Here is a 14,297-nt window from a genome sequence, read left to right as displayed (position 1 = left end):
ACATGCCTAAACTAACAGTTTGACTATTTCAAATAGATTTCCTCGGTAAAAAAAAAAAAAAAAAAAAGTTAATTTATGTACTATTGTTAAAAAAATGTAAAGGCACACTTACCTTTTATGTTATTTGTTTCTAACCCAGCAAAATGATTTATTTTGTATTTATTTGCCGTTGGCGGTGCTGTATCATCGTTAGTCGGAACCTTCCCTCCGGAACTAATTACTCCAGATCACTTTCACCCGTGTCCTTACACAGAAGGACCGGCCAGAAGGGTGTACTTTAATAAACAACCCGTGTTGTTTTTACTACGACCAATAATATTCCAATAAGAATATTATATGTATGCTGCTTTCAGATGGAGATTTTAGGAAGCACGTTTGATGACTCGGTGTTTTCGGAGAAAAAAGACCGGGTCTCTGTATCTTTGACTACTTATAACGCTAAAGTGTGTGAGCCAGAGGTGAGAAGGAAACACGCCAGTTTCATTTGCTGCAGAACTGTAAATCCAGTGCCTAGAGAAGTTGGCTAGCTGTTTTTTTATTATTCTCCGTACCATTTAAAACGAGAATTGGTGCGCCAATATTGTAGGAACATCCACGGTTAAAGTCTTACGGTGCTAAGTGGGCATATATTGATAGCTCATTCCATCTGGCACGTGTATAGGTCAATCTTAAATGCTCAGCTAAAAATAAAGTCTGTTCTTTTTGCTTCTGTATTGCTAAGTTCAAAATTATTTTGTATATATAGTGGTTTTGTGAGAATGCCGCCCTGGACACAGATGATTCTTTGGAGAAGCAGAAAGTCTACAAATTCAGAGGTGACTTGGCCGTGAGACGGGGGGACTATCAGGTAAGTAAATCTTTAATCACATTTTTACCCTGCGGACCCTGTCTCACTCTCTCTTATCTAGACACGCTTAATATTCTGGAGAAATTAACTTTTCCCAGAGGCTCGGAAGCATCATATTTACTGCTGCGTTGTTCAAGTTTTAAATAATTTCTGTTCTGTTCTTGGGGTGTGATGTGTGTAGAAAGCCTTTGATGCATATAGCAGCTGCCTGGAGTGGATCTCTGACAACAACCTGAGCATCAGAAGAGATGTGCTAGAGGGAATGGCCCGATGCTGCACCAAGCTGGGACGGATAGACAGAGCACTGGACATTGTCAATATACTGGTAAGTCTTTAAAAAAAAAAGCCTGCAGTGTCTTTTAAAAGTAACTGTAAATGCGATTAACTGTTAAATAATATAAAACACCGCATTGGTCACTTTGTTGTAATTGAGCATACAACATTATTGGTTTCTAGAAGAAAGACATGTCCAATACCTGTCACCTGATTAGCCTCCTGCTGCTCAAGGTCAGCACTGTTCCCAAAACAACACACATAAGCAAACTTTATGTCTCTTAATAAGCTTCTGAATTTGTCATATTTCTCTTGTGATGCAAAGGCAACCATCTATCACAATTTTGAGTGCATTGGAGCTGAGATGTCCTGTCTGCAGCAGCTGTGCAGCCTGTTGCCCTTCAACCCCTGGCACTGGCACGGCCTGGGACAGATGTGTCTGCAGTTGCTGAAGAGGAAGCAGACCACGAGTGCGCTTCCAACTCCACCACGCTGGGATTTGTCGTATTTGTCTGCTCTGGTTTACTGTGCTGTATTTGCCTTTGGTAGAGTTGTGTTCCTCACTTTTGAGAGAAACTGCAGAGGAAGAGGTTGAAGAAGAGAATCCAGCAGAGTTCAGTGAGGACAAAATCTGGCTCAAAGCTTGCACTTCTTTCATCAGGACGAGGTACGTTCATGACCCTGACTGTAGAGCTGAGCCACTTATAGATCGATATTTATTAAAACCTTCGCCTACTTATTATTTTCCGATTATCTCCTTATTGTCTCTTGCTGTCAGACTCCTGTTGAGGATTCTCCAGCAGCAGCAGTCCTCCTTTGTGCTGCAGCACAGTGAAAACACCCTAAAGTGCACAGATGAGGTGTTGCAGTACTTGAACCCGAAAGAGTCGACCCTGCAGGCTCTGACCCAGGTGAGAACCCACGGCTCAGTTTGTGTTTGGGTACGAGGGCACCTTCAGTCTCTCTCTGTCTCTGCCACCTGTAGGTGATGTCAGAAGACCTGATTCCAGAGAAGATGAGGGAAGACAACCAGGATGGGGAAAGTCTGAGCAGTATATGTGTGCAGAGCTTCAGGGACCGTTGGTGGAGCAAGATCTTATTAACAAGTGTCCTGGAGACTGATGGACGTTCCACCTTAAACACAGTTGGATGCTGATTTTCCTCTGATGCCTCTTTAGAGATACATGAGGCAGGAAAAGACCAGAAAAAATGACAATACTCCAGGACCAACTCTGTTCAATGGAATATTTATTGTAACAAAATTCCAGGCACTTACAACAGTTTGCTTGTGCCCGTAAAGGGTTTGGAAACGCCCAGAAAGAAACAGAAACAGATATGTTCCAACCCAGTTTCTGTTTTACTTGGCATTGTGGAAAATTGCATAGAAATGACCAAAGACCTCAGTGGAAAACTGGAATCCCTGCGAGTCTGCTTCCTCCTTGGGAGTGCTCTCTGAACACCTGGTGGAACATCTTCACAAACAAGAGCTCCAGGATCAACATCAGGGCAGCTGTGGAGCCCTTCTTTGTCTTCTGGGGCTGAACATGTACACTTGCAAAGACCGTTTAATTCCTGAGCCAAATAAATCTCACAATCACATTTTCTGTGATGTTTTTGTGTAATTAACAGCATGCATGTACGACGTTGGCATATTGTTGACACAGGTTACTCATAATCAGTAAAAATAAAGAAAGACATCCTCATAATTAATCCTGACTTTTGATGTTTCATGCATGCACTCAAATGTGGTTTATTCCAATTTGGAGACATCGAACTAATCTAATAAAAGAAAAGGCCTCAGAGGAACCTGAATGACTCACAGACAATAAGCTTCGGTTAAACCTTGTGTACATGTTTTTGGACTTTGATAAGAAAACTGGAGTATTTGAAAGTCAAATATATATTCTACATCATGCACCAATTACATAGTTTTAATGTCCTACAAGTAGAATGGGTGGCCGAGCAATCAGCTACCGGCCCCCTGCTGTGGGACCAGCTCCCTGTCCAGGTGTGGAAAGCAAGCCTCTCTACTTTTAAGATTAGACTTAAAACCTTCTTCTTTAAAAAGGCTCATGGTGCGCACTGCTGTAGTCACAGTCATTATTCTAGTCAGTCTATATCTACAACAGGGTCATCCTATTTTTTGGCTACATCTTTGCTGTGCTGTGATAAGGCCGAGGCTGCCAGGGGTCGTGATCACCTGACGGGTTTATTTCACCTTGCTGATTCATAGCTGCCTGTCCTGTCCTGTCCGTCAGTGATGCCATTTACACATTTCATGGTGCGTCTCCCCCCTCCCCCACCTCTCTCTGTATCCATCTACAGGCATCACCCACCCTATAGTTGGGCACTGACCTGCCAACTGGCCTTGATGTCCTGCTCAGCTTTAGCTGTGTAATTAATGCCTTTGCCTGAAATTTATGGTTATTCTCTCCTCTAGCTGTCCTCCTGCTTCTTTGCCCAGCCAGCTGTGTGTCTGGTCCTGCTCAAGGTTTCCACCTGTTAAAAAGCAGTTTTTCCTTGGCACTGTTGTTGGTCAGGGGTCAGGGGTCAGGCCCTGTGTTTCTATAAAGCGCCTAGAGGCAATTTTGATTGTAACAGACTATAACAGTAAAGGTGAATTGAATTTGCAGCCTGAGAGAGTTAGCAGGATGTCTGAGTCTAGCATAGCTACTAGCATACCAGCACCCAAGCTCTGTACTGGAAGGTGGCTGGAAAATGAATAAATTACCTCAGCTCTTGGGTACACCGGACAGCAGAACTGGTTTTGGGAATCTTGATGGCTGCGTCTCGGTCCAGCTTTTGCTCCGTCTCAACAGGGCAGAAGCGTTGCTGTGAAACGGCCTCCAGGCTGGCCTGTAGAGGCTGCTGAGGAAGCTGTGGCGAGGAGCAAGTTTGAGTTTCGCAGCATGACGTTGCGATTTCCAGTTAAGTCTAAGAGGGGACTCCTGGCTTAGTTGGGCTGCTGGTGAGAGGAACTGGGACCCAGTCTGCAGCTGAGGTTTAAGGTGAGCGGCTGAGAGTGACGGCAATGAAGGCTGTGTGACCGGGTGTGACTGAAGATGCGTCTGGTGGTCCTTCCTACCCTGGTGTTCTCTGGGCTGGATTAAAGGTATAAGCTGGTCTTTCTTTAAATCTTTCAACTGAGGTGTGGAAGGAAGTGGGATTTTTCGACAAGGAGACAGTAAATCTGTTTTTGCCCTAAAAGATTGTGTGTGCAACCATTGGTGCTTGCTTTTTTGATGCGCTGCCATCCCCAAAGTCTTTACCGATCTGGCTTTTTCATTCTGGTGAAATAAAAGGCCACAAGCACCAACGCTGCTGTAATTTAGATTTAAATTTGGAGGCTGATACTGGACAGTCCTGCACTGTCTCTGTGTGGGAAAAGTCTTTTGTCCAGCAGTGCTGACGGTGAGACTGCTGAGCTGAGCCCGGACATGTGAGACCTGAGCGGGACTCCAAGGGTTTCGACTGTCATTCAGAGTTTCTCCAGTTCTCTGCGAGCCATGATGGGTGCGACCAGCGCCCCCTGGCGGCTCATGTGCGCTTGCAGAAACATTTTGTGGAGGTTTGGGGCGCACTTGTGCGCCGCTACCTGCAGGCTGTGCGATCTCTTTACGACGATTTGATTCTAAAGAAGTCAAAAACTGCACTTTTGCGTTTGCTTCTGCTTTTTTGTCTTCAATCCTGCTCAGTTTAGAGGGGAATGTAGCATCACTGGGAAACTTATTGCCTTTCTGAGGTGCGTGTGATGTCTTGTTAGAAAAAGGGAGGACTGGAGGCACAGCAATATAACTGACAAAGCCAGGAACTGCTTGGGAGCTGGAATTTAGCCTGAGGAATTCCGTATGAAAAGGTAAGACCGCGCTGCCCTTTACAAGAACCGCAAGGCTGCGATGAACCTGCCAGGACAGCCAGGAGAAGCTGAGAACACACAAGCACGACAACGGCACGTTACGTCACCGCTGCATTAAAACGAAACACAAATGTTCAGACTGGTTTTACGAGATCCGCTGTTGTGCACACTTGTCTGCACAAACAACGCGTTTACTGGCGTTTGCACCTGTATGAGCCCGTCAGCACCTCGGTCCAGTCAGTGATGATGAAACTCTCACAGACCTGACCGGTCAGCTTCCTCCCGGTCTTGGCGCAGTAGGTCTGTCCCTGAACACTGCGTACGGACAGTTTCTACACAGAGAAACAGAAGGAAGAGATTGTCGAATCTTTTTGAATCATCAGCGGGAGGTTTTGGGAAGAGTTTTACACAAGTAGACAAAATAACAGCTGTGGAAAAAGGTCTCAGTCCACTAAACTGCATGGCCACAGCAAACTTTAGGTCACAACAGAGACGTCACCTCCTCCTTTTATCACTCACAAGTGCACAGTAAAGATTTTCCTTGTTTCACCACATTCACCGAGGACTTTTCCTTATAAACCGGCGTCTGTCTGAGCGTTTATGATAAATAAATAACTATGAAATGCCCGTTAGAACATGTCACCTGTTATATTTGGTGGTTTCTTCAAAAAGCTACTGGGTTGAGTCAAAGATCCAATGGGTGCTTCAATAATCTCATATGCTGGGTTTTTAAGATATTTATAAGTAGGTCCCCCTCCTTGGGCGCTGACATGTTTCTACAGTAGCCCAGAAGGGACAAAGGTGCCTTAACATTAAATCTTTATCTCATAGCTCGGAGTGCCACTAATTTGATCTTTTTTTTTTTTCTAAGAAAAAAAAGAGAGGTTGGATGTGTGATTTTTTTAAACTTAAGCTGCTCACTGGGAAGTTCCTGCTGCTGAGTTTGAGCCCCTGCCACATGCTAACAAACAGGCTCAGGTTGAGATGGTCCAGCAGCAGATGAACGGACACGTTCCTCTTCCTGCTCGCCTCCAGAAGGTCACACAGCAGCTCCACATCGCTGAAGCAGTCCATGACAATAACCAAGGACTGCACATGGAAGACATTGTTTAACAGACATATACATGATTACACATAAGCAATGTTTGTCTTATCCTCAAGTGTAGACACATGCATGTCACATTTTATGCGTTTGTACCTCTTTTGCCTTACGCATGAATTCTCTGATCAGGTCTTTCATGCTGGCTGCTCCGCAGTGAGACTGGAAATGAACCTCAAAACTCGGCTTCACCAGGACCCCATCGGTCGCACCTGCAAAGACAAAAAAACAGTTGTAAATTTAATCTGAGAAGCTGTTTAAAACTCATTCCAGGCTGATTTTCACTCACAAAATACCTCTCAGGCAGCTCAGATCCACACCTACAGCAGGATCACTGTCAGTGGACAGGGTAGGACACTGTGTACCAAACTGGGAATCCACAAATGAGCCGACCAATTGGTCATCAGAGATAGAAGCATCAGCTGCATAAAAAAAAAGATAAAATACCCTGAAACAGCTACAAACATTTAATTTCTTTTCACTTCAAAACCAAGACTAGAACCAAAACCTGTGTCTCCATCTCTTCCATTTTCCATGATGTACATCTTCTCCGGCTGCGACAGGAAGTCCACCTCTCCCTCCTCCCTCAGCACCTGATGGTATTCCTGTAAACCCTGGCTGAGGAGGGAATCCACGGCCATCCGTGCGCTCTCATTGTGGCTCAAATCCAACCTGTGATCGCTGCCTATGAAATTAATATAAGAAGCAGGGGGGATGCGGAGGTCTTGAACCCTTCGCCTCACTTTACCCTGAGGAATGAACCTCTTGTACAACAGCACAGACACGCTGCTGCCATCCATGGATCGTGGATCCCAGCAGAACCTTTACGAGATGAGCTGCTGGTAGCCTGTGCGCGATCCTTGGAGGCTGACACGCTTGTGGGGGGAGCACGCGGTGCAGCAAGGGCAGAAGAGTAAACACAGAACAAGAGACACGCCCCTGCTGTGGGTGAAAGACGTTGACAGGATGAGTTATGACAGGTGAGGCGAGAGCGCACGTCAAGGGGATTTACATGTCAGTGCTAACGCAGGTAGAAACTACTGTCTGACGGTTTGGAAAACAAAAAAACAAAGCGTCCAATTCAGCGTGTCAGGCTTTGGGAAACTCCTGCGAAGGGTCATTTTTGTCGGAGCCCAACGAATCTGAAAGGGCCAAAAAGTGATCGAAATTTCGACCGATGAAGATGCGATGATACGGAGCCGGTGATGACAGAGTAAATGAAGGGGGAAGGAGAGGAAACGAGTGACGAGCAGGAAACGGCCTTCATTAGGGCTCATGTCAGACTACACCTGGATGCTTTTGAGGCCACGAGCAAAGACGCGCAGACAGTTACAGACACACCCAGGATGCATCAGTTTCCTGATGTGAGCAGCAGGAAACAGAAATGATGTATGGATGGACAAATTTATTGGTGAGATGAGGACGAAACCACAGCGATGGGGAAAGGATTATTACGATTGTCAGCTTTTTAACATGTGTGGCACCCTCTGGAGCTGGGCTTAGAAAAACAGTAAGATACTGTAAACACAGTTTCAGCCGTCAAAAATGGTTCATGCAAAACTTAGTTAAATAAAATATAAATTACAAGTACAAGTAAAACATCAGATTGGAGACATTTATCTATATAAAAGTAACGCAGAGTGGATCCTCTATCCCGAGCCTGCAGGGTGCAGTGTTTAGGTCTGTGCGCAGAAGCCGATTCAGGGCAGAAATGATTTTTCCATGGCTGATGACGTCCACTTTACTGCGACTACCAGCAGTGGAATGAGAATCAGGACTGATATCAGCTGGCTCGTGTGGGGCGGCATCAGATGTGGCGGTGAGACAGCGGCGTGTGAGGGGACTGTGAGGAGGCGCAGCTGTCCTCTCTGGCTCTGCAGGCCAGTCTCTGTCTCAGCTCTCGGACTTCCTTCAGCAGCTGCCTCTCGCTGCTGTCCAGATGGGCTCGGCCTCGATCCAGAGAAACTGAAAGAGCAAAATTATGTTCACACAACCCCCCCCCCGATGATTGCCAATTTACGTTGGTTTATTTGAAATGTATTAAGCCGTATTTATACGATTGTTGCCGGTTTATGGTGAATACATGACGAGGTGAGACTCACAGTTGGTGGACATGCTCCCTGAAGGTGAACTGCTGTTCAGACACACCATGCGGGTTCCCTTCTCTATTGGGGAAGTGGTGACACTGGGTCCGACGACCTGACTGGCGGCGCCGCTTCCAACCATAGCGGCAGATGTCCTGCTGGGTCGATGAGGAAATCCTGCCATCTGCCGCTTCCTCACTGGCAACAGAGCTGAACAGTGTGACGTTAAAAACCTGTGAGATTCTCAGTTTAGGTTGTGTTTGTCCAAATACCTGCGTCTGCTGAGAGCTGTTGCCGGCTCCTCTCCTGGACCTGAGCTCTGGTGTTCATCACTTCATCCCACTGTAAACAACAGAGATGATCGGATTAATACGACTTTAGTCCTTGAAGTCATTTTTCTCTTATGACGTATTTTATAAAAAGAAAGACGTTGAGGGACGTGGCGGTATCACTACAAAGAGAAGCACTCCACCTTTGCTTACCTGCCTCCCCACCACGTCTCTCATGGTGTCAGCCAATCTTGCCTCTTCTGCCAGGTTTTGTTTTTGAAGCTCCCTCAGTTTCGCCGTCTCCCTCTCCTGCTCCGCATCCAGCCACTTCAGGCGCTCCCCCACCTCGCTCTGAAAGTCTGACTGCAAGCCCAGCTGACGCACCTCTGCCGGGGATGCCTCCAGGGCCTGTGTGTCGCCGATACAGTTAACGGTTATGCGAGAATATGAGGGGGACGCCAGCCAAAAACGGTTGTTAGACAGTGCTGACATATGTCAATATTAGCACACTGGCTTCACGCGGCAGCGTGCTGCTAACCTGGACGTTTGTGTGGGTGCTGTGAAGCAGATCGGTGTTCTTCTCTGTTCCTGCCCTCCTCATCGCCATCTCCCGATCACCCTCTCGGTCCAGACGTCCCTCCATCAGCAAAGCGGAAACACTAAATCTGCATCTTTACCTCAAAAATATTTAACCTATCTCAGGGCATAATATGTATTATTCTGTGATAACTGCTAGATGTAAATGTATTAAGTTAAATGAGCTTGTAAAAATGAACCATGTTTTTTTTTTTGGTGAATTTGTTTAATCAAACACTGCACGTTGATATTTGATGCCAAGAAAATTATTTGGTTTGAATTTTTTCAAGATATTTACAGTATAAAATGGTTTTACCATCTGGAGCAAAGGAAAGAGTGGAATAACCAGATGGAGAGCGACAGGGAATGAAATTTACTAGAAGAAGATGATGAATGAGAGGCTGGATTGCTGTGTGAAATCACCTGTTCCAGTCGTCTGATCTCCTGCTCAGGCTCCTGGATCTTGGAGGCTCCCCGGTCCAGCTGCTGTTGAAAGAAACGCCGACTACTCGGCTCCAAAACCTGCAGCTCCTTCGCTTTCAGATCTCTCTTCATAGCCGCTAACCTTCAAAAATGCAGCAGCCTAAATTTAAGCCTTCTACTGAGATTTTCCTGAGGGAAACGGTGGAGCGGAGCATCGGACATACTTTTCCATCTGCCGAGTTAATTTTTCCTCTTCTTGTGCTAGAATATTTCTTCGGTGATCCTCTTCTTTCTGTTCAAATTCAAATTTCCGTTCAAATTCAAGTGCCTTTAATTCCAAAACACAGGTTTATATTTATCTATATTGCAGACTATAGATGCAAGATCAAACTTCTATGATCATTAATCTCAAAAACATGTGACATACTTGCGTATAAAAGGTCTCCACTTCAGCGTTCCCTCGCACAAAATCCGTGTGGGGCGCTGAAACCTCCCCCCTGATTAAACAGATGCACGATTCCATCCAAAGGATTAAGTAACATTATAACAGCAAAGCTAATAGATTCTCAATGCCAACACACCTCTTACAGTGACGCTCCATTTCTTCCAGTCGTATCTTCTCTCTCTCTCTGTTCTGGTATTCCACTATGAATTCTGGGTAATGGTTAAACACCGGATAATGTCCTTTGGGCAGTGGCGTGAAGTCAGAAAGCATATTCCTGGGGTGAATATCAGACGGTGTGCTATCCATGATGCAGTAGGCTTCCTTTATCATCATTCCCATATTCAGGGTATTACGATGGTGGAAGAAATACTGAGAAGAAACAAATGGAAAAGAAAAATCCAGTAAATATTTTATGAAGGAGGGACTGAATTTTTAATCTTTGTTCCCCAAAAGTCATGGCGAATGTTACCTCAAAGTCGTGCTTTTGGGTACAGTGCAGCAGTGGCCCCCGGCAGCAGGTGATATAGGCCACGCAGGCCATGAGCAAGAATGAGGGGTGGTTGGAGAAGACTGAGTCAAAGAGCCGAAGCCACTCATCACGGGTCAAAACCTCTGAGAACAGAGTCTCCAGGAGGGGCCACACATACAGCTGCCACAAATATACACGGGGATGTATCAAAGCACGAAGACAGGCCGCCAAATTGAAGCTATAGAACAAAAGCATGTGACACTAGGTGTGCTGTGTCTTTTACCTGCGAGGTGATGCCACAGCCCACCAGGTGCTGCAGCAGTTCCTTGTCGTGATGAGCCAGAACATTCTCCACCATGCACAGGATATTCAAAGGTGGGTTGGGAAAGTACTCAAACCAATGCTGACACCAATTTACTGTACACACAGAGAACAACATTATTGCACAACAGATCACAGACAGATCTTTCTGTTTGCTATTATCATCATCTGGTACCTATGAAAGTAGCCAGCACTTCGAAGCAGAGCAGTGGGTTGTTCTGGAAGAGCTTGACAAATGGAAAAGCTATCAGCGGAAGATACTCCACCTCTCCAAAGATGGCTGCCCAGTGAGCTAAAGCAGACAAAACCCTGACAAGTGCAGGAAGAGGCAGATTAATCAAACATATATCACAAATCCATGTCATATTGAATGTGAAAAAAGGTGAACGATACCTCTGCAAACATCTCTGTAGCCTGTGGCTTTTGATGGGATATTTGTTATGTAAGGTGAGGAAGGCTGAATGGGGGCCTTTATCAGTCAGGCAGCTGTACGCTGTGTAGTTCTCTGGGAGAAGCAACAAAGACCGCCACACAAACATCCTGCAACATGAACACAATCCGTCATGGAAGTCTAATTTCAGTTAGCAGAAACAGATATTCCTGTGAAGAAATTAATTTTTACCTGTATTTAGCTGGATATTCTCCAAATTCCTTGAGCAGAGCCACCATTCTCTTCTTATTCAGACAGGCAGCTTGTTCATTCTAGTGACAGACAGACAGACAACCTCAACAGTGGAGGGGAAATGCTTTGTCTACACGGTGGTCATATCACACACGTGTGGAAAAAAAACAACACATCTGTGCATGTCGTCCCAACCTCTTTGTCATCTAGTGAAAACCCAGGAGATATCTTTGCTTGACTTTGCCTTCCAGACCTCTTAGCAGATTTCTGAAGGACGTCCGGTCTGTCTCTGACCTTGAGTTTTGGCAATTCCTGATCATCGTCACCACCAGAGATTACTGCTACCTGAGAGGACGGCGGCTGAACAGACATGTGCAACAATGAACACACATGTAAATCTCACCAACATAGTCCTTAAAACTTTATAAACTGTTTGCAGGTACTGGCACTGTCACCTTATGGATCCCCTGGGTAAGGCTCTGGATGTTGTAAACATTAATGCTGCCATTATCCATGATGGCTGCCATGTGCCGGCCGTTAGGGCCGATTGCCACCGTGTTGATGGGATTACGGCGGGAACCCATATGGAAAAGCAGCTTGCAAGTTTGAATGTTGATAAATTGCATCACGCCGTCTTGGCTCAGCACACCAAGAGTCTGTTAACATGTTTAGCATGAAAAAAATTTAAGCAGGGAAGGGAAAAAAAAAAAAAGAAAGTTGAAGAAGTTGGGAGCAGGGACGTCTTGCTGTACCTGATTTGCTCCTCTGTCAAAGCAGTCAGCCAGGAACTCCAGCTGTCGGACAGTACGGACCTGCGTGGGCATTTGGATCACTCTCACCAACTGTTGGCTGTCCAGACACCACAGATGGATTAAGTTGGAACGACCACCTGCAGCAAGGCTCCGTCCATCACTGCCAAAAAAACTCCACCTCAGAATAACCAGTGTTTAAGTACCTGCCTGCCTGTTTGTGTTAATTAATTTTGTTTCTAACATAGTATGTGATCTGCTAAATAAGACAAATCAACAAAAACAGCTTTCCTGACTATTATGTGAAAGACATACTGTGAAACAGCAAAGGCCTTGTAGGAGATTTGGGATCCAGAGTCAGGTACTGGGAGCTGATACTTGCAAGACAGTGTGTCACTTTCCCAGGCGAAGATAGAATCATCACTGAAACAGCTCAGGATGGTGTTACTGAAAGGCAGAAAAAACACCTGCAACGCAAATGGTGTGCTCTGTTAATTAAAGAAGTGCTTTGAAACATTATTAAATAACAACTGAAGAGAAGAGTAGCAGTCTACACTTCAGACTACTTTATTAAAGGGCTCAAAAGATGACTTCATTTATATGTCTGAATGCCATGTTTACCCTCTGAATATCAACAGGCTGTCTGACAGTGAGCTTCCGCTTCCTCTGAAAGGTGTCCAGGTCCCAGAGCTGCGCTGTGTCCACTGATGTGCTGATAGCATAGCGACCGGAGCTGTGTACAGAGATGAATGACACTGCTCCCTCATGACCCCGCATCCAACTGATCATCTGCTTTGTGTCTGCAAGAAAGATGGAAGCAGAATAACAGGCTTCGTCAACAATGAGCGCCCATCAAGAAAACCTCCTGCTGGGCAGAACTGTTACTACAAGAACAAAGGGATGTGCAGACGTGTCTATCCTACCTTTGTCAAAGCACTTTATAGTGTGATCAGCCAGGGCTACAAGCAACTCTGTGGTTCTGTGGAGGTTGAAGGCCAGAGCAGTGCAGGCCTGTCCAGTTTTCTGCACCAGATGGAATCTGCCCACAGACCGATCACGTGACTCAGGAGGTCAGGCCTTGCTAACAAGCTTTGGTTATCTCGTCCACAGTCGTACCTGTTTCTGCCAATGTCAAACACATAGATGTTTCCATGGTGATCCCCTGCCAGGAAGACGTCTCCTGTGGCGTCAAAGGCCACATGGAGGAACCGCACGGTCTTGGCCCGCTGAACAGTGCGGACTACAGTCGCCAACAAGCTGAGAAAGGAAAAGGGTGTGAAACATTGGATTTAAAATGTTTCAGTAGATCATAGGTGCGCTCTAATTTTTGGAACACATGAAAAATAACTTCCATCCCATACAAAAACACACCCCAGCAGGGATGCTACTGCTGATCCTCTGGCTCCATTGCAGCGACAGTGCATTAATAAAATATTCAAACCTAAAAACGATGGCAAAGTGAATTATCAATTCTTTATCTGTGTCATGTTACTTTTACTATTCATCCAACTCCTAACCACTACGGGGTACTTTTGCTGTTCAAATATAGTAAATAATTAATTAACGCTGCTTTGATTGGACTAACCTTGATTTTTCTGAGTTAATGAGGTTTTAAACGTTCCTACAGTGTTGTGATTATAGCCTACAAATCAACTTTCCCCCTGATACATTAAGATGGAAGGGAGTGCAACAAGTTTAAACACTTACATGTGTTTATGAAAGACACCATATAGCAAGTTATCTATTTTTCTTGACGACAAAGATTCTGTAAGAAATCCGTCACTCTTGTAGCACCAAGTGCTTAATTCGATCTTTTCCAGCATCCCGGACCTCACTTACCCCTTGCCCGGTCCTGGTTTTCGATGCCAAACCTTCCCCTCATCTTTGTTTCCAATATCCGTCACCTCCATTGCCGCCTATAGTAATAGTATAAGGAATACTATAAAGACTTTAGCTTAATTTAGAACTTCATCGATAACCATCTCGCTTAGCCTGGCAGCTAATTGTTTTAGTAGCGGCGCAAACAGCGCGAAATTTGAAAGCGCAACACCCAATAAATTCTATTTGGATCCGAGAACAAATAATTTACAAATTTGTGTATGGTTAAGTCTTAGTCTGTGTTTAGTAGTCTAAAGGACATTGGGCGAATTTTGTGTCTAAAACTACAGTTTTAGATGTATAATTGAGTAAGTTCTCTTGTCGCACAAATGTGACGTAAGGACACAACAGAGTGCCCATCGGTTTATAACGCCAAGAATTCAACA

General features: G+C 45.2%; 3 protein-coding genes across 5 annotated transcripts; 1 reads left to right on the top strand and 2 right to left on the bottom strand.

The window, feature by feature from the left end:
• Window positions 1-104: 104 nt before the first annotated feature.
• Window positions 105-2,830, top strand: c7h8orf76 (chromosome 7 C8orf76 homolog). The gene is made up of 8 exons (XM_003965947.3): window positions 105-458; window positions 746-847; window positions 1,029-1,172; window positions 1,304-1,354; window positions 1,446-1,590; window positions 1,670-1,787; window positions 1,899-2,031; window positions 2,106-2,830. Exons 1-8 carry the CDS (start codon window positions 354-356, stop codon window positions 2,274-2,276), a joined length of 969 nt encoding a protein of 322 aa, XP_003965996.2. The 5' UTR covers window positions 105-353; the 3' UTR covers window positions 2,277-2,830.
• Window positions 2,740-7,324, bottom strand: LOC105416657 (protein FAM83A-like). The gene is made up of 6 exons (XM_029839315.1): window positions 6,584-7,324; window positions 6,372-6,497; window positions 6,175-6,287; window positions 5,898-6,065; window positions 5,184-5,308; window positions 2,740-5,044 (listed from the first exon to the last, which is right to left on the bottom strand). Exons 1-6 carry the CDS (start codon window positions 6,873-6,875, stop codon window positions 3,853-3,855), a joined length of 2,016 nt encoding a protein of 671 aa, XP_029695175.1. The 5' UTR covers window positions 6,876-7,324; the 3' UTR covers window positions 2,740-3,852.
• A 141-nt stretch (window positions 7,325-7,465) lies between these two features.
• tbc1d31 (TBC1 domain family, member 31) lies at window positions 7,466-14,246 on the bottom strand. Of its 3 annotated transcripts, none has more exons than XM_011605380.2 (22): window positions 13,873-14,246; window positions 13,150-13,290; window positions 12,957-13,072; window positions 12,655-12,833; window positions 12,349-12,500; window positions 12,037-12,196; window positions 11,740-11,940; window positions 11,480-11,644; window positions 11,285-11,364; window positions 11,056-11,202; window positions 10,838-10,971; window positions 10,625-10,758; window positions 10,342-10,521; window positions 10,009-10,241; window positions 9,855-9,924; window positions 9,652-9,719; window positions 9,428-9,569; window positions 8,967-9,071; window positions 8,642-8,836; window positions 8,432-8,501; window positions 8,178-8,369; window positions 7,466-8,040 (listed from the first exon to the last, which is right to left on the bottom strand). In XM_011605380.2, the coding sequence occupies exons 1-22, from the start codon at window positions 13,941-13,943 to the stop codon at window positions 7,883-7,885; spliced, it is 3,093 nt and encodes a 1,030-aa protein (XP_011603682.2). In that variant the 5' UTR covers window positions 13,944-14,246; the 3' UTR covers window positions 7,466-7,882. The 3 variants fall into 3 exon arrangements, 2 of the variants coding, with proteins under 2 accessions (XP_011603682.2, XP_011603683.2); XM_011605381.2 differs by having other exon boundaries at window positions 8,967-9,065; XR_003889081.1 differs by lacking the exon at window positions 7,466-8,040 and having other exon boundaries at window positions 8,351-8,369; window positions 8,632-8,836.
• Between the last annotated feature and the right edge of the window lie 51 nt (window positions 14,247-14,297).

The sequence above is a fragment of the Takifugu rubripes genome, chromosome 7, assembly GCF_901000725.2.
Source record: "Takifugu rubripes chromosome 7, fTakRub1.2, whole genome shotgun sequence".
NCBI classification, from domain to species: domain Eukaryota; kingdom Metazoa; phylum Chordata; class Actinopteri; order Tetraodontiformes; family Tetraodontidae; genus Takifugu; species Takifugu rubripes.
This window is presented reverse-complemented; position numbering and strand designations above follow the sequence as displayed.

What these genes read in the sequence shown, in the direction of transcription:
- c7h8orf76 (XM_003965947.3), top strand. Translation starts at nt 354, where the DNA reads ATGGAGATTTTAGGAAGCACGTTTGATGACTCGGTGTTTTCGGAGAAA. An exon ending in TTAGCCTCCTGCTGCTCAAG is followed by an intron (nt 1,355 to 1,445) that starts GTCAGCACTGTT and finishes TGTGATGCAAAG; the next exon opens with GCAACCATCTATCACAATTT. An exon ending in ACTTCTTTCATCAGGACGAG is followed by an intron (nt 1,788 to 1,898) that starts GTACGTTCATGA and finishes TCTTGCTGTCAG; the next exon opens with ACTCCTGTTGAGGATTCTCC.
- LOC105416657 (XM_029839315.1), bottom strand. Translation starts at nt 6,875, where the DNA reads ATGGATGGCAGCAGCGTGTCTGTGCTGTTGTACAAGAGGTTCATTCCT. An exon ending in GGATCTGAGCTGCCTGAGAG is followed by an intron (nt 6,288 to 6,371) that starts GTATTTTGTGAG and finishes TTGTCTTTGCAG; the next exon opens with GTGCGACCGATGGGGTCCTG. An exon ending in GTGCTGACGGGCTCATACAG is followed by an intron (nt 5,045 to 5,183) that starts GTGCAAACGCCA and finishes GTGTGTTCTCAG; the next exon opens with CTTCTCCTGGCTGTCCTGGC.
- tbc1d31 (XM_011605380.2), bottom strand. Translation starts at nt 13,943, where the DNA reads ATGGAGGTGACGGATATTGGAAACAAAGATGAGGGGAAGGTTTGGCAT. An exon ending in AGATCAGACGACTGGAACAG is followed by an intron (nt 9,072 to 9,427) that starts GTGATTTCACAC and finishes TCCGCTTTGCTG; the next exon opens with ATGGAGGGACGTCTGGACCG. An exon ending in ACAGCTCTCAGCAGACGCAG is followed by an intron (nt 8,370 to 8,431) that starts GTATTTGGACAA and finishes CACACTGTTCAG; the next exon opens with CTCTGTTGCCAGTGAGGAAG.